The following is a 20,949-nucleotide window of genomic DNA, read 5'->3' as shown; positions in this document are numbered from 1 at the left end:
TGAAAGAACAGTTCCAACTTTGTTTTACCTACCTAAGGTTTATGTTTTATTTTTTATTTTTCCTAAGGTTCATGTTGATGGCCCACATATGTGGTTCACTAGGTCACTGGGTCATGTTATCATGCAAAGTACATACTGATACCAGAATCGGGTATCAGACGCGAACACATGGGACTTCATGGTGCATGCATTTAGGTACAGTTGCACCTGAATGATGCATCTAAATTCATGAGCTGCTCATGGAAAACTGGCTGTTGATATTCTACAGACATGCAGAAAGTCGGGGATGGATGTATGTTGCTAGGTTACCTGAAGTGAAAAAAGTGACACCAGAATGGATAAAGCTTTTTATTGGATTGTGTTCAGACCAATGGCTCCTTCATCTTTCAGTTTTCATTTTTCAAAGGGAAAGACATGCTGATATGCGTCCTGTTGCTGCTCTGAGCAGAGAACATATCTTGCACTCAGAGCCTGAAGATGAGATATCTTAGATTTTAGCTAAAAATGCCACACATCAAATGGGATGTCAGTTGTCTCATAGCAACAGCATTAGCCATGACAAGTTCTTCCCCCAAACAGCTGTTGCATTGCCAGATAGATAAAGGTAGAGACGTCTCTGGATCCAGAGGTGTTTCATGGCACATCTAAAGTTGACGAGGAGCTACAGTATTACCTCAGTATGCTCTAAGATTTCATCTTGCGCAATGAGGCCAAAACAAAAAGATGATATAATATCGAATTCCAATTGATTTGTTGTTATGTCAGATGCGTCAATACAAAGGCACCGAGGGAGACGATTAACTGTTCCGTTGCGCTGGATAGATAGATACATTTAAAGGCAAAGGTTACATGCTTATAAGTGTTGTGTGTCAGTCTTAATAAACTTGGTCTGTAGAGTCAAATATTTAGACAAAAATCCAACTTATACTATCTTGGTCTAGTCTAAAAGCGATTTAAGTCTTAGAAATCTCAGAACGTAAAGAGACAGGCGCTAAAATGGAGCGTTTCAGACATTTTTCAGGTGAAAGAAATTGCGTTTTTAAAACATTAAAACTTTTAAACATGTTCTAGTACAAATCCAAAACACAAGTATGAACCTAAAATGAGCATGATATTTAGTTTATTTATTTAAAGAAACAGGGACAGCGTACAATAAACATTAACCCCAAGGGGAGAGATGCATAGTACCAGGTTTTAGCTCAAGAGCTAATTTTCACCTGTAGTCCATATGTCTCCTTTAACATGAAATATTTAAGGCCGTAGCAGGGTCCAGCTCCACAACAGCCATGCAGAGATGTGTGTGAAGGCTTTGATACCAGCTAAACAAACACACTTGCAAATAAATTCACTGATAGCTTACACGGTATAACCAGGAGGCAGCGACAGTAGTGTTTGGTTGCAGTGAAACCCTGTAAACGCACTGTACAGTATCTCTCAGCGGCTCATAAATGGTGACGCACAGAAGACAGCTCGGCTTTCCATGTTTAATTAAAGGAAGCTGTCGAGAAAATAAAAAGTATTTTCTGCAGGCTTTCTTCACTCTAATGCTCTTGCCGTACCTCACAAATGAATACTGTGTTGAAAATCTTTTTATTACTACAAATAATGCAGTGACCGACAAGCTCCGGGCGTTTGGGCATTTTGGTAGCTTTTTATAATTACTGCACAGCTTGAATGAACTGAACCAATTCCAGTGCGAGGGACTATTTGTTTTATCTGATTTTGTGTATATTGGGAATTTCCTGTCCCTGCCTGACGTGCCAGGCCAAGACAAACCTTGTTGGTTTGAACACGGCTGACCTTGCGTTGGATCATGACTGTGAGCTAGAGATGAGGATTAACTGTCGGTGTCAGCCGAGGAGAGACAGCAATTCCCCGAAGCCAATTGACAATCTGTTCAGATGTAATGTAATGGGTGGTACACCACACGTCCCTCAGTTCTGCCATTAAAAACCTGCATGCAGTAACAGGGACTGCCTCCTTTTTGCAGATTGAAAAAGCGAAACGTATAAAGGAATAATAATGACAACCTCAATGCGCAGTAACCTTTCTCTTTCATCAGTTTGTTTAACTTTTTAATGGTGCCTTTTTTTTATCCATCTGCCTTTCATAAGCAGGGATAACAGATTTTTAATGACTCCAGTACACCAGACTGTTGCATATTCTCACGTTTCATAAGCTTTCCCAGTGTTTGGGAATGTACTGGCAGACGTCTGGGATCACACAATGTTTCACATTCCTGTTAATTTTAGAAGCCGAACCAGTGCAATTCAAGCAATCCTGATATGAACCTGCATGGGAACTGGACATGTGACCAACAATACATTCACCACAGTGCCAGTGCCAGGTTTTGAGTAGAAAAGGATTTCATTTATCATGCAGTGCAGATGTAGCGTTTATCATTAGATGGTGCTTAATAGGAGTTTTAAACCATTTTACATGCCATAAAAGTTTACATGAAAAAACATGTACCAGTCCTTTTTGTACATTAAAGGAATAGTTTGCCATTTTGGGAAATATGCATATTCACTTTCTTGCCAAGAGTTAGATGAGTAAATGGAAACCACTCTCAGTGGGAGTCACTGTGGCAGTTTCAGCTCAGCCAGGCTGGACTAAACCAGTGATTGTGACCAAAAGCCTTCTGATTGGACTAAAGGCTGACCTTTGACCCACATTAGGCCGACATTGGAGCCAATATTCCAGTTTACGCTCCCTTCCCTCTCTCCTGCGCTGTCGGAGCTTGTATCCCAGCCGTCCTCCTCACTGCTGCTCAGTCTATGAAGCCTCTACCTTCGCTCTCTCCTCTTCATCTTCCCCTCTTTTTATCTTCCTTTCCACGCATTCCTCCTTGTTCTCTTGCTCTGTCCTCGGGCTGTTTTTCTGCTCGTCTTCTTCCTCCATCTCTAACCTTTGGCTCAATGTTTATCTTTGTCTCCGCTGTCTTCTGTTTGCTCCTCGCGCTTCCCACATCTGTCGAGCTCTCAGCTGCTGCTCCCTCCGGCTGTATTCCTCCCGCCGCCGTGGGTACATGTGACGGGAGAAGTGGCACCCTCCGATCTCCTGCAACGCAGCAGCTCTCTCTCTCTCCTGCTCTGCTTCCTTACTCCCATCTGCCTCACCTCCTCTGCCCTTGCTTCCTGCTACCTTGTCATTTTTCTTCTGCCAAGTCCCTTCTTGTTTCTTCCCACCTCCATTCACCTCCTGCTTCCTTCTTTCTTGCTTGCCAGCGATGGCTGCCTTGGTATCAAACACGCAGTATCAATAGCAGTACTTTTCCATCATCAGCCAACGCAAGGCGAGGCCCCCTGATTGAATGCGCTCCTCCACGCTGCGCCCTCTTTTCCCTCAGCCACAGTCTCCACATTTGAACAACACCATCGTGTGTGTCTGCAGACTGCAGCTGCCCTCCTCTCAAGCCCAGTGAAGTCCAGTAGAGGGATCGCAAAATACAAATTATAGAATCTGGGCATGTGTAAGAGGAGTGTAATCCTGCTTCTGATTAAAATTGCATACAAATGTATACAGCATTTGAGGAAAACCTTCAACTTTCAAAAATGAACATAACAACATCTCCTGGAGGGTTCCAGCTTCCCATTGTCTTTCTTGTGGCTGATTTCTTGAGGATGCAGCTGTAATATCCCTCCAGAGGGATGGTGGCACTACACCAGGGATCCCCATTCATAAGGATGAATAACCCATAATGTGAATTCTTGTTTGAATATCGTCTCGCACTTTCTTCTTCAAATATTAAATATCTGAGCAGCTGAGATACACGTTCCTTTTGTCAACACATTGACTGAAGCACCTCCCAGGTTTTATTAACTGGCATTAGTGAGCCATCAAAACTTCAATCAGACGGCACAGTCATACAACCCAGGTATAAATGTCTTAAGGGGTCAGTCCACGGATTTCAGCATCTTCCTAACATCCACTCATAGTTCACAGGGTTGAGTGACATTCATCCAGAAACAAAAAACTGATAAATATGCACAATTATTATTATTTTTACATTCACATGACTTGTTTCTTCAAAACTTTTATGATTTCTGTCAAACTGTTCTACTCTCTCTTTCAGGAATGCTTCAACTGAATTGGACGCTTTAGTGTTTAATAGAGAGACTGAAGATTTTTGTTAACGTCTGACATTGTTTAACTAGTGTTGCCTACTGTTGAGTGGCTTCTGATGAGTGACATGGAGCTTATTCACAACAGAGGGACTAAAGTCTTAGATTAGAGGGCGGTATAGACGGTTGGTTGTTATTGCAGCAGAACAGAGTCGACTCTATTTAGAGTTGCCTCAAAGAAATGACAGTGACATGATGATATTCAATGCTCAGTGAATAAGAGGAGTCTCACTATGCAGAGCTTTACTATAGCCAGTAAATTATGATTAATAAGTTAACTGTTCAATGTAATACTCTGAGTGATACTAATGAATACTGAATACTAATAACTATAATTACTAGAACATGTAGTAATTTAGGTTGAACAGCAGAGATGATTTGTCTTCTCGTGTGTGTGTGTGTGTGTGTGTGTGTGTGTGTGTGTGTGTGTGTGTGTGTGTGTGTGTGTGTGTGTGTGTGTAAATAGTTGCTGCCAGTGTGTTTTATGCTACTACTGTATGCATCAGTATGGCAGGTTACAGCAGCATGAAACATTATTTAAATGCTTTGATGTGGTTTTTGACAAATGATTCATCAAAATACTGCAACAAAAATATCCACAAATTAGTAATTGTCAAAAAAAAAAAAAAAAAAAGGGTCCGAGGCACTCTTCTGGCAAAAACTTAAAAAAAGGAAGCCTTTATTTAGATGGCTATTTCATGTTGAAATTCTTACAAACATTTATTTTCATTATTAGTTTGAACTTCTGAGCAGTCCAGACCTTTTTTCTTCAGTGTAATGGTTAGTTTTACGCCGTTGCTCCTACGGCGTCGTGACCCTTTCGGAGTTCTGCGTCGGGGTTGCTTTGCATCGCATTTCACCGCCATTACGCTAGGGGGCGATAAGTCTGAGGTTATTTACGAGGTGTCTGCCAGCCAGTTTATGTTATGTTGGCAAGCGAACTTTAGCACAACTGCCCACAAAGTACTGCTTGCTGGCGAAGTGCTAATTTCAAAACGTTTCTGACATATAGACCCTTTACAAACGGATGACCCCGTCATTGTAAGCAAAATATGTCTGAGTTTATTTGCAAAGCTTATGTCAGTGAACTAGCATGTTGCTACTCCCCACAGTAGGCTACTTGAAACACAGACTATCATCACACAGGACGAGCTGACCAATCACAGTCCTTGCCGTCTGCGTCGCCTCGACACAAAGTTACAAATTTTTGGAGGTGTACGTCAAGCTACAGTGGAGGGCAGAGGGGTCTGCGGGGGTACGCCGTCGATTTGACGCAGAAGCATAAAAAAGCCTTTAACAGTTGAACTTTTTAAAGCCGTGGGCCTCTCACATTCTACACACGTTTGTGTTATCCCTGTCTCTGTCATTATCAATGCGCTTATGTTTGGTCTGTCTGTCACCTTAATCTGAGCATGTGCACCTCACAGATTATAGTTTACTGCAGTATGTGTTACCTTTTGTTTGGTTTTTTTTGTGCCGTGTTTATCATAATTGTAGGATCCAGTGTTTTTGGAGCTCGACCTTATACTAGGGACAGAAATTCAGGATATCTCAGCTTCTGCAACACCTATTCCGACCGCTCTTTTAAAAAAGAAAATCTGTCTCTTGTGATTCCCTGAACTTTATGGTGCAATGTCTAATTACATTTTAAGTATGAGTTGAGTCTAGTACATTCCTTTGTGATGAAATGCTGTAATTTACCTCTTTGTATCCACCTCCCTCGTCAGCTTACTTTGGTTAGGGATTTCTGAATGACTATGGGCAATTTCCAGACTGCAGGCATGAACTTGCTGCGTTCGGCTGCAGGTTATACGTGTACTGGAAATGGAGGTGAGCATTAGAGATAATGACACATAATGTACCGTTGTATTCTGCTCTAAAGGGAAGCTCTTTTACCTCTTCCTGTAAATCAGCTGATTTCTAATTCAAAACCGTGGAGGTGGAGTGTAACACTACACTGAAAAGTTGCACTTTTCTGTCTCTTCCCTCCAGCCTCTCTTACCTCGCTCTCTGTTATTTTCCGTCTGGTCTCCTGTGTGTATGTGTGTGTGTGTGTGTGTGTGTGTGTGTGTGTGTGTGTTTGTGTATGTGAGAACAAATACAATGCACTCACAGATAAACAAGCACACTCTGACCTGGCGGGTAAATCCAGTGAAGGATCAGCCGGGTTTTATCTCCGTCAGGTGAGAGGCGCCTGCAGCGTATGCACACACGCGTGTTTATGTGTTAACACACGTGTGTGAGTGTGATTTTCCCACCTTCTTTTACACTTAATCCATTGAGGCAGCAGCAAAACCAAAACAATGAGCTAAAAGACGCTAACATGCTACGTAGAGCTGAGGGGAACTGCAGAGTCAGGTGATCATTCTCTGTGGGCTTGTCGCCTCAAGTAACAGCTTTCCATATTTGACATGTTTTCCCTTGTTCACATAAAAAATATTGATTAGTACAGCTATAGGCAATTATATCTCCGTGTCCTTTTCATTTCATCTTATACGGTTTGCCAATTCACTGTTTGTCCGACTGTGAACAGGTTACTCTACTACTATTTCTTTTAATCCACACTAAGAAACATCAACACCAGCACTTTTTCTGCCGATTGCACACAGGCATGAAGGATGGTTTATCACGTTTGAAAACCTGCATGCAAGCAGGAACATTAAATGAGTGCTTGGTAAATTATGCCAACAGATTTCCTCTAATATTGACACTTTTATGAATAAGGTCCGCCTGCCTGCAGCTTGTAACTGTCAGGGATATCTGCGGGTCAGACAGACTGTCTATGCTCTCTCCTTTTCTATTTATCGCCCTCTCTCCTCTTGGTGTCTAATCTCCTCTCTCATCTCATGACCTCGTCCCATCTTTCTCTCCTTAATCCCATTCACACTTTTCTCCTCTTCCTCCCCCCAGTCCTCCCCCTCCTCCGCACCCTTTATTTGTCCACGTCTCCTTCGCATCCTCCCTCCTCCTCTTCCTCTTATCACTCTGCCTCTCATCCCAGAGGAGACGGTGAACAGTGGATTTACAGTAAAGCAGGGTGGTAAAGAGAGAGCAGGGCTTTAAAAAGAAACACTGGCATGGCTTGTATTACCACCAACTCCTCTCTACGAGCCAGCTCTGCCCACAGCGCCCATGTTTCTGCGTGATACTAATGTGGCCGCTAAGATATGACTCATAGCGCAGGATCTGCACAAACAATTTAAGCACCAAAGTTAGCTTTAGCCAAAAACCTCAAGATGGAGTTTGCTCAGGGAGGACATCAGAAAAAAAAAAAACATTTTCACACCCTCCTGAAGCTGTGTGGGACGGACTTAGTACAACTATGTTTGTAGCCATTAGTACTCCCACCCTTTTCCAACAAATACTCCATGGATTGTGGCAACATTACTGCATTAGTTCTGCACAGCATGCTGCTTCAGTGTGTGCTGCAGTGTACTCGTGCTAATAACTGGTGGTGTTACAAAATGTGCTAGGGAAGAGGATACAGGACACCACCGGAGGTATATTAGTTACGGATAACGCCAACTTCCCTCAGTGGCTCTGAAGGACGCTGGTGTTTGGAGTTTGTTTGAGAAGGAGGACACTGGGCTCAAAGGGTGACAGCTACACCTCCTGCTAAACATTTTCTTTGTCGTGCTGTTTTAAGTGAGGTTTGAATTACGGTTCATTTGTTCAGTTTCTCTCTTTGTTGTGACATGAGCAATAGTCTCGCATTGCCAGACCTTCCTCCACAGCGCTGCAGAGGAGGAAGGAGGAGCGTCCACACAGCATTCCAGGATGGGAGAAAAAACGTGCTCTGGTTTATTGGCATTTCTTTAAACCAATCACAATCGTCATGGGCGGTGCTAAGCGCCGGACGGCGCCACGGTGCCTCTGCAAAATGGCCTCGGGAAGGAACTTGTTTTGGTGGAACATGTGTACGTTCAAAAGTGGTTTTAGTCGTGCAACAGAAAACTCAGATTGGACAGATAGTCTAGCTAGCTGTCTGGATTTACCCTGCAGAGGAGCAGATTTATATAGCTCTTTTTCAAAGTCCTCAAAGACGCTTTACATGCAAATAAAACCAAAACAAGCAGTAATCATTTCAGTGTGTTGAGCATTACAGTAAAATAAAAAAGGCTTAACTGGTCTCATCACACAATGTCTTTTATAGCATTTCTGATCTATCAATGAATTCATTTTAATAGGTCCACAGCTCATTCTTTGTCTCATGTTGCTCCTCACATTTCCAGTTGGTGTAAAGAGTGAGCAAGGGGCCTCTGCAGAAGATTTAGCTAAAAGTCCCCATTATTAAGTCCCTATGACAGTTAAAGCTGTATTCGTATCAGAGAATTGTTGAAGTGGCTACCTAATTAGCAAACTTATGTGTCTTTCTTGTGAAAAGTTTCGGTATTCATGTCAAGCACAGGCTTCCAGGGACTGCCAGAGACACGTTTCTAACTGAGGATGAAAAAATGTCAAAGATGTTTAAATGTCTACGCTAATGGTTACACACAGGCAAAGTATGAAGACTCTCAGATTCTCCTCTAAATCTCTTATTTTAACATCTGCCATGCCGTTGGAAACATTTGGTTTTAATAGACTGCAACGGTGTTAGCCGTAGGAATCCATGCTGTACGATGAGAGAGCATCCCAATATCATGATGCGACTACGGCTGCATGTCATTTACTGACACATTTTTTGGAATCAACAAGTAGTGAAGTTCAGAAGGACGACACGTGACTCTATCGGATCTATTTGCCCTTGAGCGGGGTATTTAGTTTGTTTACACCGCACCATGTGAGTTTTTCTCGGATCTTTTTTATTTGGACACGTGTGTGTGTGTTTGTCGGTTTGATTTCCTGTATTTGTGACCTTGCATATGTGTGTGCTCTTTGTGTCTGTTTTCCTCCCTGTCAACATGTTCGTAAGACAGGTTTGCGGAAATGTGTCCTTTTATGTGTTTCATGTTCAGAGCATAACACACCGCAGTGGGTGGATAGTATGGCATTAGATTAGGAAAGACAAAGCTCAGGATTGCTGTGAAATATACCACAATAGGTGACATTATTGAGCGGTTGGTAACTTTAACCTGTACCTGATTACTGCCGTTTGTATATACGTCCACATTTTTACCACTGTTGTCGTGCGAAAGCCTTGTAATTACAGTTTTGTTCTTTTTCATACAATATTGACTTTAATTAAAGGATTAAAGGATTACATGCTCCTCTAAATTCTTCAACCTCTGGGGCTTAGAAGCACTTCCAAGACCAAGCAGATGATACAAACTGCATTGTCATCAAGCAAAACACACCTGTCTTCTGTCTCTTTTTGACATTTTGAAGATAATACAGCTTTTCACCCGACAGCGATGCTTTCTAATGGCCAGAGAAGATCAAACACTCGGAGAGTACAAAGAGGGGAAAAGATAAAAAGAAGAGTGTGAAAGAAAGGCAGGGAAGAAAAGCAATGAAGAGTAGAGAAGAAAGCAGGCAGAAGGGTTTCTTCTTTGCTGGTGTAAGAGGAGAGAGGTGTATTGTTACAAATGAGATGGCAATAGGAGAAAGGAAGACTTGAATGGGAGAAAGAGGAGAGGATCATGTTTTCCTGAGCCATCTATATGGAACATGTGTGTTTATCATTACACCACTCAGTATTTTCATCAAAGGGATATGAAGTGATATGAAGAAAATCAAATGTCATCATATTTTTGACCAAATACATCGATGGCGATATTGTAGGGTTGACAATTGGTGCTTTCACAAAACATTTACGAGATTTATGAGATTTGTGATAAAAAACAAATCATCAGTAATGTGGATATAATAACTTAGTGTGTAAAGGCAAATAATAGAAGTTTTATCTATTTTTCTTCTGTGACAGTGGCCCTGCTTACAGTAGCCTATGTGTTCTTCAGGGGATGTGAAAGGATTATTTTTTGGACATTTCCTCCTTTAATGGATAGGAGAGCTACATATGAAAGGGGAGAGAGAGGGGGATGACTTGCAGGAAATTGTCACAGGTCAGATTTGAACCCTGGACCTTCTGCGTTGAGGAATAAACCTCTATACATGTGCGCCTGCTCTACCAACTGAGCTAACCCTGCCACGGGATGTGAATTTTTGGTTGTGACCGACAGTCAGTACCATAATTTGATTGGTGCAATAACTGCATGGACAGGCGCTAACAATGGTTTGTGATATCACTTCAGTTACATCGGCCACATAGGCAGGTAACCGGCTGGCGAGTCATTTGCCATCATCACAACTGGGCCATGAAAAAGAGATGGCTAATGCTTGCTAGACAACCTCCTTTCTAAAATACAACACTGAGATGTAGTGTCTTGTGGGAATCTTTGCTAACATTTGCAAGCTAGGTTAACTATGGTCAGAAAAAAAGCTACAGTCACACAACATTCCGTGACGGGAGAAAAACATGCTCTGGTTTATTGGCATTTCTTAAAACCAATCACAATCGTCTTGGGCGGTGCTAAGCGCCGGACGGAGCCACTGTGCCTCTGCAAACTAGCCTCGGGAAGGAACTTGTTTTGGTGGAACATGTGTACGTTCAAAAGTAGTTTTAGTCATGCAAGAGAAAACTCAGATTGGACAGATAGTCTAGCTAGCTGTCTGGATTTACCCTGCAGAGATCTGAGGAGCAGTTAACCATAGTCCTCCACCAGTCACCGAAGTTTAAAATGCCAACACAAAGAAAGCGGAAGGTAACGGACATCCGGCCGAAATGAGGGACATCCGGCGGAATTTACGGCGGCACCTGAACAATACCGGAAATGAAACGTTGTCAATATATAGACTACAGGAGACTTCACAGGAGCTAGTTAGCCTAGCTTGCTATGTCGTGCTCCAGTCAGTAGCAACTGCTGACAAACGCTGGCTCTTAAAATGTAAGTCAGCCGAAGCTTGGATGCTGTTTCCACGTATAAGAAGTTTTTCCTCTCTAGAAAAATGGACAATAGCTGCAGTGTCATAACAGTTTATATTTCCTAACACAAAAAGAGAGGATCATTGAGATTTCAGTTTGGAAGAGCGTTTCCTCTCTTCCACTGACTCTCTCTCTAGTTTTTCCTCAACCTTCATTTGTCGGGCTTTATTTAGCTCCCGGCACCCTCCTCTCAGGTCGATTTTTACATCCATCATAAAAGTGATGCTGCTGTTGCCATTTTCACCCTCTCTCCCATTATCATTGTCTACAGACAATAAATCCTGCTCTGTACTGCTGTGCACTGCATCTCATTACAGGCGTCACGTGTGCCCTTATTACGCCGTGTTCCTGTCGCAGCACACCCGGGGTCACAACTCATATCCACATAAAATGTCTAATCAGGGAAGATCTTCACGAGCTGGGATCACTTCACACATCCAGTAGACCTCATCAGTAAAACTTTATTACAACATTGATAGAGGTCTGCCACCTTCATATAAAGGAATCAACCACAGCAGATTGTGACGAAAACAACAAGTTGCCAAAAGGTCGCTGGTTTGACTCTCAGTACTGCCAAACATGTTCCTGAGCAAGAGGACATAAAGCACTTCACATGAGTCTTCTCCTGTTTTTACATTTTGTTTCTTTTTTACTATCATACGTTATCAATCACGCAAGAGAAATTAATTTTTTTTTACAAATCTTTCACTCTGTTTCAAGTTACACACATTACACACAGGCCTCAAATATACACACATGCTTAGGACCTATACACTTACCTATATACACAAATTATTTTAATATTATTATTATTGTTATATATATTATTGTTATTTATTTTTTTATTAAATGGAGAGATGTCAGAGTGAGGGGGCTGCACATGGACACAGGACAGGCAAACCAAGCAGTTAAGGTTCGATGTCTTGCTCAAGGGCTCTTCAGTAATGGGCCAGTTTCCCCTTAGGGGCCATTTAGGATTCATCTCGCAGTGTAAGTAACACTTTTCAGTTCAGCTCTGGAGAGATTAATGAAGGGTGTCTAATTATTATCTGGCCTGAGAAAACGGTTGTTTTAGCGAAAGTGCCACCAACAAAAACAATCATCTGTATCTCAGTAGTGAGCTACAGGTGAAGATATTCACTCACAGTGATGAGATTCAGGCCTGCAGCATTTTGAAATGTAATTATTCTTATTTCACTGAATGTGTAATGATGCAGGGGTACAGTAAATGACCTGCTGCTGATCATCCTCACTTTCTCCTCTCATTAGCGTCTCGCTCCACTTTTAGGAGATGCTGATAGAAAAAAATTAAGAATAAATCTTATGGTTAATGCACTATTCCAATATAAGTTATTAAGCCCAGTTAATTACTTGTATAATGCAATACAAGGCCATTATATACATCTGGAGGGCAGTGAATGATTTATGTTGAGACAAAGTTTTAGTAAAAAGCAGCTACTGGATGACCTAGCGCCACAACGATATTATAAACAGATGGGTATTACTTCTTCTGGAGTCTACACCTTTAAAGCATTATATATAGCTACAGAACCCACTGTAACACACGATAAATCACGATACAATATGATGTTGATTCTTAGGACAACAATACAAAAGTTACTGTTGTCACAAAGTCTGCCGCCACACAATTTCAAATTGATTCAATTCAGGGCCCTGCGACCAATACGAGACAATGCATAAGTCCATTTAAGTTAATCAATGTAATCAGTTACATTTATATTTATTTACAAAAAGCAACTAAAATATGATTACTTAGCTCTTCCAGATATTTAAATTAAAACAAACTACTTTAAAAAAATATATATATATATATGAAGTGGGAACTTTAAAATTATGGCGCATCTTGAATAGAGATCCATCTCTCTATTGTACAGAGGTTTACGTTTTTCAAACATTAACGTGGCTCTGTTTTAGCTACAGAGTGAGGCATCTCACTTCTGTTCCATCTTTGTTGGGAGACGCACATGTGCAGTAGCTAGGTCAGCACTACTAGCCAGTCAGAAGCAGAATATGAGGGTGTGCCATGCTAGCAGCTAGGCGAGCATTATAACGTGTGTTACAAAGTGACGCACGTTCTTCACAGAAGTAAAGGCTGTTTGGAGCAGTTTGTGAACAGTGTTTTCTGTTGGAGATGGTAAGTCCCCTTGGGGTGGACTTTGGGCTTTTTCACTTTGTAAACCTATAACGTGAACAAAAAGATATATAACACAATAAAGGAAAGGGAAAAAGCCAAAAAGCATATGACTTTAAGTCCTCTGGACATCAGGCTTTGTGGCTGTTGTTATAAGACATCTTAATGCATTATGATAAAAGGCTTATAGAAGCTATTATAATACATTAGGTAATCATTAGAAGTCATTATGAAGGTATTAATAATACATTGTAGATATGGGCTCCATAGAAAGTATTCCTGATATTATCTGGCAGACAAAGCGCTGCTGTTTTGGATAACTTCACATTGAGGTAAAAATGCCTCCCCCTGGAGATTTGAGGGTGTTTTGATTTCTTTCCGTTATTTCACTAACGGGGGCTAATTAAGTCTTTATTTTTGGCTTTAGAGACTAGGACGTCTTTACTTTTTCAGTCTACTTTTCACTTGTATTATTTCAAGTGTTTTCCTCAGAGAAACACAGAGTGTACAGTGCCTCCTTCCTCTCAGCAACCACAGTATTGTTAATTGTTATAAATTAATTGGATTTGGTATAAAATTGCCCTACTTGGTAGATACGTTTGCACATGTCACGCACACACAGAGCTTACTCACCAAAATTCTAACATTTTCACCACGGTAATCTCAGTTTGACATTTTCAGATGCTCTGTGGTTCCAGCCAACCCTTCCACTCAAATAGCTGCTTTTCTCCGGACGCCGGCAGCACAAATAAGCGTAACTGAGAGTCAAACAGAGGCCAAACAACACAGCGTCATCATGAAGTGAAGTGGTGATTTCTAAGAGCGTCGATGAGCATTAATGTGACATTGCAAGGACACACTTATGTAGAGATGAAGTGGATGTGTGTGTGTGTGTGTGTGTGTGTGTGTGTGTGTGTGTGTGTGTGTGTGTGTGTGTGTGTGTGTGTGTGTGTGTGTGTGTATCTGTGTGTGTTTGAAGAGACTGGATTGTCCTTTATCCTGTTGGTTTAACCTTGACACACACACACAAACACACACACACACACACACACACACACACACACACACACACACACACACACACACACACACAGAGGTGCAGCTACAGAAGCCAGCTGGTAGAGGACGTCTAGAATAACAAACTGTGATGGAAGTGTCTGTTTTTTCCTCAACAAAAACAGCAGGGGGAGACAGACTGATACTAGCTGTGCTCTAATATCACTCAGGATCCTTGCAAGGCAATTCACACCTCCAAAATAAAATACATTCCACTAATTTCAGCCTGTTAAGATAGTCTGACCTATTTCCAGAGCACTGTGGAGTAAGGTCTGGCTACACCACAGATACATTCTGGGATAGGAGACAAAACATTCTCTTGGTTGTTTGCATTTTTTTAAACCAATCGCACTCGTCTTTGGCAGCACTAAGCTCCGGAGGTAGCGACTGTGGCTCTGCAAAATAGTCTCGGGAAGGAACTTGTTTTGGTGGAACATTTGCACCACGCAAAAGAAAACGCCCCATACAATATTAAATTAAGTTAACTGTTCACACAATACAGTAACGTGAGCTATTTAAATTAGCTGGATACATTGTTAAAAGCAAATTACGTCTAACCGTGTTCACACAAGCAATCCCGCCAATCGGTCCCAAAACACCCCAATTAGAGAGTAAATGCTGTAAATGTAAAGGTATATTCTTTGTAAATCTTTACAATCATTCACCTAAAGAACCAAGCAGGCCTGCCTTGTTGTATGATCCACATTGTCTTAAAAAACTTGCCATTTTCAGTGCGTAGCTTGCTAGCTCGAAGTTTGTTGATATTTCCCGGGGCCGCCAGATGTTACAGCTACAAGATAAAGACATTATCTCAAAGGGTATCTCCACGGACAGTAGTCCTTTTTCTGCAACGTTTTCCTCATCAAGTGATTTTTTTCTCTCTCTGCTTCTGTTTGACTATAAAACGTCCTTTTCATCCCTCCTCTTTACTTTTTACTTTACTTTCCCTCGCCCCCTTTTCCATCTGAATGACTACGGTTGTTGTTCTGCCCCATTTCCCTGCATTTTCTTCCAGTTGGCATATTGGTGATTGGATGCCATTATGTTAGTGGGGGTCAATAGTTTCTAAGGCTTTTGCATACAGTGTGATTCACTAAGCCATGTGTGCATGCAGCATGTGCCTGACTGTGAGACTTCTTCCTCAGGTGGAGGGTTTTGGGGGGGGGGCTGATGGTGAGGGGGCTGATGGAGCATGCAGTTAATTTTGGTAACGTGTCCCTCTCCTCCCACTCTGCTGTATTGGGTAATCGGATGTGGTCATTACTATTAATTGAAACTGATGATACTGTAAAATCCATGTAGAGGAAGCTATAAGGCCAAGTAGTTTACACGCAATGAAGGGAGAAGGACAAATAGTAGATAATTGGCATTGAATTAGCAGGTTTATGATTTGTTGGTCGTCTGTGTAATGGGTTCGATGGTAGGAAACTGGATGTCTCTATCACACCAGATACACAACATCCAGACCATCAAATCTATCACCAAATCTAATCAACTAATGTCAGCCATATCCTCATCCTGTCTTCTCTACCTCTGATAGCTTCTGAGATGCAGAGGCCTATTATGTTGAAAAATGATGAATAACGGGAATCTGAGGAGAGGCTCACATGAACTGAGTCATTGAAATCAGTGATTGTCAACATTTATCAGTAATTTACAACATTTCACAAAATAAATCCCTTAGATTTGGTAACTAAGGAATTGTGACTGCTATATGCACTGAGTGGGACTTTTTAGAGTTGAAAATTAACTTGTCAGTGCTCTCTGGTGGATAAATGATGTAACTGTGACACTGTTTCTACGTTACCCAAACATTTCTGAACTGCAATGTCTTGTTACCTGTCTGCCAACATATTATCATAATATCATAATATCATGCAGGCCTAATATGATATATAAGCCTAAAAATACTGATATGATGAGCATAAAAGATTCAACTGAAATTGACGTGAAGAGTTCAGTAAGATTATTTATCTATTTCTTCTCAAAAACAAACTAAAGCCGAGTACAAACACTGTAGATTAATGTGAATGACTTTAATTTCACTGGCAAAAGCAACAATCACCTACAATATTTGTTTAACAATCAAACAGACAATTTCCCCATAATGAGCTTTTCAGCAGGATAGAGTGAGTGTGGCAGATGGTGTTTAAAACGGACTCAAAGTAGTGTGATCATTATTACAACAGGTGTCATTGGTGGCATGTATGTGTGTGTATTACGAGGCGATATATATATATATATATATATATATATATATATTTAAAGGTGTTCATCATTGCTCGCTCTTTCTACCTCTGTCTCTCATGCATTCATGTATAACCAATATTAAGATGTATTATGCATGTATTAAACTAAAGATAGTCCAATACAATTTTTTACTTCCCGATACCGATTCCAATACCTGAACTTGGATATCGGCCGATACCGAGTACTGATCCGATACCAGTGTGTCATATATTTTATTATGTTTTAACATCTGTATACTACTATCCCTGTATGGATGTGATATGATTTCTATCTTTGTTGTACGGCCTGGCTCAGGTTCAACTTTTTGTGAAACATGAACAAACACAAACAATGAATGCCACAGAACTTTCTTTTATCATCCAGTTTGACAGTCAGTCATAATGTAAAAAAAGAACATAAATTAACTACTTTTAAGTAGATTGTGTTCAGGGCTAAATTACATGGTATTGGGTTGGTGCACAAACTCCAGTATTGTCCGATACCGATACCAGCATTTTAGGCAGGAACGGACGATTTTCCGATACTGGTATCGGTATCGGAACATCTCTATATAAATGCTGAGGTACAGGTACTGTATACGCTAAACATATACAAACCTAATGTAACACACGCAAAAACAGTCATAAGTCACACTTTGCACAAGTCATTTCCTAGTGTTTTCCTCACATTATCCTTTCCAAACTTATCGTTTTGTATTTTTCTCTCCTCAGCGGAGCCTCTGCCTCTGATGGACCTGTGTCGGCGCGCAGCCCGCCTGGCGTTGGGTCGCGAACGGCTTCAGGAGATCGAGGGCCTCCCTCTGCCCCAGTCCCTGAAAAATTACCTCCAATACCAGTGACTGACACCAGCAGAGCCAACTGGGAGTACAAGGACACAAACCAGACCACCAGAAAGTCTAAAGGATGAATAAACGAGAGGATGATACATGGGAAGCATGTCCACACTGAGAGCGCCATAGCTCTACAAAAAAAGATGGATTTATGAAAGGATGGAGAGAAAGATGATGGATGAACTGACGGAGGAGGTCCAGGCTTTCAAACAAAGACGGCACCAGCTTCTTCTTGGATTTCGAGCTGCTTTTTTTAATTTGTTCTTGACTTGAAATAAATTATTGATGATGGTATCCCATCAGCGCCTCACTCGTCCAGAAAGAAAAACCCATCCGGTGTGGTTAAGATGCGACAGTGTTCAGATGACCACCGCTTCCTACTGATGAGAATGAAAACTGCGCCGAGAAAGCACACTAATCCTATCCCTGGAGGCCTTTCTGACATACAGTCAGTGACCATATTATTGCTTGTTGGATACCATAGTGTGTATTCATGGTCTCCACTGGCACAGGTGAAAGGCTGCAGAGTCCAGATGTCCAAGAGCATTTTAGCACTGTTGTTTTTTATCTGATTGACTCGGGGCCCGACCAAAAGCTCACATCGCATACAGAGTAGATTAAATAAAAAAATAAAAAATGGCTGCAAGGTATATGCAAATGTTTAGTCATGAGAAAAAAAGCATGCCGAATTTATCTCCTGGCTTTATGCAGACAATTGATGAGAGTTGAGCCTTTTTCAGACATGGAGTAAGTAACGTCCGTCAGTTAAAGTGATGGCTTTTTGTCGTTTAGAAGTGTTTAAGTAAAATTGTTGTTATAGATTAATTCACAATGCTCGTACAGTATTTAGCGCCTGGTGCACGAGAAGAGCTGGTGAAAAGTAATGATGTGAAGGAAGAAAGCGCATCAGCGATGGATTTGAAAAATGTATTTTGCTATTTAAGTCTAAATCAATGACCATTGTCAGCGTTACAGAAGCTAAACACTAGTTTCCACTCATGGATTTAATCATATATTAGTTGGTTTTATAACATTTATTTTATTTTGCTGCTTATTTCGTAATAATGGCCAAGTACAGAATAACAAGACAATTTGGGACTCTTGTTTGCTAATATGCTGTATGTGATGCATTTTTATATACAGGTTATTCTATCCATGCAGTTAGCCTGAATGAATCATGTTTTTTTAACCTCTTTTGCCTCTTGCTGCATGGGTAAATGAAAAAAACCTTATAATCTGATCTGACAGGACAACAGTCTCCTCCACAACTTGAAATTGGCTCATTTACAGTGTTTCAATGTCTTTCAAACTGACTTATTTTCTTTCTGCATAAAAATTATAAGTGGTACATTTGTTACAGTGCCCCTAAAGCGCCTGAAAACGTGGCCTCAAATAGGAATTATTTCTCTGTAACAATAAATATTCATAGCTTAATAAGTACCAATCAAAGTTGGAAAAAAAATAACTTAAAAACTCATCTAATCTGCTTCATCAGGACTGTGTTTGTGTGGTATGATTTGATTGGCAATACCCCAAACAACCCACCAAATGCCCTCAATTTGAATTCATATATATATATATATATATATATATATATATATATATATATATATATATATATATATATAGTCGAATCATGATTGGTGGTTGTAAATATATGCAATTACCTTTTTCTAAATGAGCCCCGCCCACCAGTCAGAAGAGCAAACAACCAGAACATTTCTAACGCCTTACAGACATTTGTGTTCTTGATCATGAAATGAATGAGAAAATAAATTTTTAGGGCCTTTTTAATAAGGGAACAAGACATGCATTTAATCCTCTTATGTGCATAAATTGTGTTACTAAGGCCTTTATGACAATGTGATGATATCCAATTAAAACTTGCGCGGTGTGGGAAGCGACTTATTAGGCTTGTCGTCATGACTTTTACGTAACGAGCTGCGTGTCTGAAAGGGGTTTCATTACAGATATAGACAGGACAAAACTGCTTGCTGTTTAAAGTGTTAAGTGGCACTGAGAAGCATTCCTCACCGGACACTAAATCATGTGTTATGATGTCAATCAGGACCAAAGTATTCATACTAAGCCATGGAGTGTGTGAATGTGTCTGTATGAGCTGTAGGTCGCAGCCCGTCGCAGTGTAACTAGTGCTAACATGCTGCTGGCTGTAAGAAGAGCCTCGCCTGCTGTTGTAGCACCCTGCTGTAGCTCACTTGTACCAGACAGCTGTATCTGTCTGCTGTCCGCACAACTGTCTTAATGACCACAAACAAACTGGACCAGAGCAGATCTAGTCTCACTGGATCTATAATAAAGGCTGGAACAGAATGTAGGAACATTACTGCGACTGCAGTGGCAGATTCTGGCTTAGAATAGGATGCAGATGGCCAATACACACACACACACACACACACACACACACACACACACACACACACACACACACACGCACACACACTGTAGACCAATCATGTTTTCTTTCCTAAAAAAAAAGCTTGAGTCACTTTTTTAATGTCGGAGTTTGTATTCTACATATAATAATAATAATTGTTATTATTATTGTTATTATTATTATTATTACTATTATTATTGTGAGTGTGGAGTCTGATTCTGATGATGGCAGGATGATGATGATGATGATTATTAATATTACCTGTCACAAGCTAGTCCTATACTAAGCTAGTATTTGTTTTGTTTTTTTAACTGATGATTGATGGTTACATTCAGGTAAATTTAATACAAAGATGCTGGTGATGAAGGGAGAGAGAAATCAAGTTGTTTCTTCAATGCTGCTTTTATTATTATTATTATTTTATTATTATTATTATTATTTGTGATGATGGTGGTCTCACCTCCTGTCTTCATCAGTTAGGATGGGGAGAAAAGGACCATTCCTAAAAGTAGTAGAATGTATGGACAGACGGTGCAGTTGAGATGTCAACAGATATGAAATGTGAATAAAAGCCAAGTGAATTTAATAAAATGTCTTTCCCTTCATTAGGAATGCTTACTAAAATATACATAAAGTCATCCAAAATACATCTGACACTTTTACAACTTTTACAAGCCTGATGGTTCAAATGGGGCTGACACATTCTTAGCTTCTTTGATTGTGTCTGAGGGAGCGTTTCATCTCCCAGGGGAGGCCTTGGTGAGGAAAATTGGGCTGTAAAGTATTTGGCTGTAAGTTCTCCCGATTGTCAAGTGTGCAGTTTCTAGTTCAGAAAGTAAACAGCTAATGTCATCAGCTCCTGCAGCTGTAAATTCAGCTCACACTCAGCCAGAGAGACACTGACACGCTCAAAGTCTAAAAGAAAAAGCTGCACGGCACCACACAGTGGAAAGCAGACATTACTAAGGCTCGATGTGATTACAGGCTTCAGATTTCCACTGCACAATGTGGGATCAGACTTATCAGATCCAGCTCATCATATGCAAACACACAAGGGGGCTGATGTTTGAGAAATCAATAGCAGACAGACGGTGTACTGATGCTCCCCACATCACTCACAGTCCAGCCTGTGATGGATCCAACACTAACAGTTTAACAGGTGCAGAGAGTCTCCTCACCAAAAACACATGCTTTCAGTCTAAAAACGGATCAGCATCAGTT

The 20,949-nt window shown here is 40.8% G+C and overlaps 1 protein-coding gene across 3 annotated transcripts in view; it reads left to right on the top strand.

The window, feature by feature from the left end:
- The window catches only part of LOC114565423 (SPRY domain-containing SOCS box protein 4), an 87,500-nt gene extending 68,595 nt beyond the window's left edge, over nucleotides 1-18,905 (top strand). For all 3 annotated transcript variants that reach the window (XM_028593462.1, XM_028593463.1, XM_028593461.1), the window contains exon 3: nucleotides 17,215-18,905. In XM_028593462.1, the coding sequence (XP_028449263.1) occupies nucleotides 17,215-17,342 (128 nt within the window). In that variant the 3' untranslated portion in view covers nucleotides 17,343-18,905. The remainder of the gene's footprint in view (nucleotides 1-17,214) is intronic.
- Nucleotides 18,906-20,949: the final 2,044 nt, after the last annotated feature.

Source organism: Perca flavescens, chromosome 12 (assembly GCF_004354835.1).
Source record: "Perca flavescens isolate YP-PL-M2 chromosome 12, PFLA_1.0, whole genome shotgun sequence".
In the NCBI taxonomy this organism is placed as follows: domain Eukaryota; kingdom Metazoa; phylum Chordata; class Actinopteri; order Perciformes; family Percidae; genus Perca; species Perca flavescens.
This window is presented reverse-complemented; position numbering and strand designations above follow the sequence as displayed.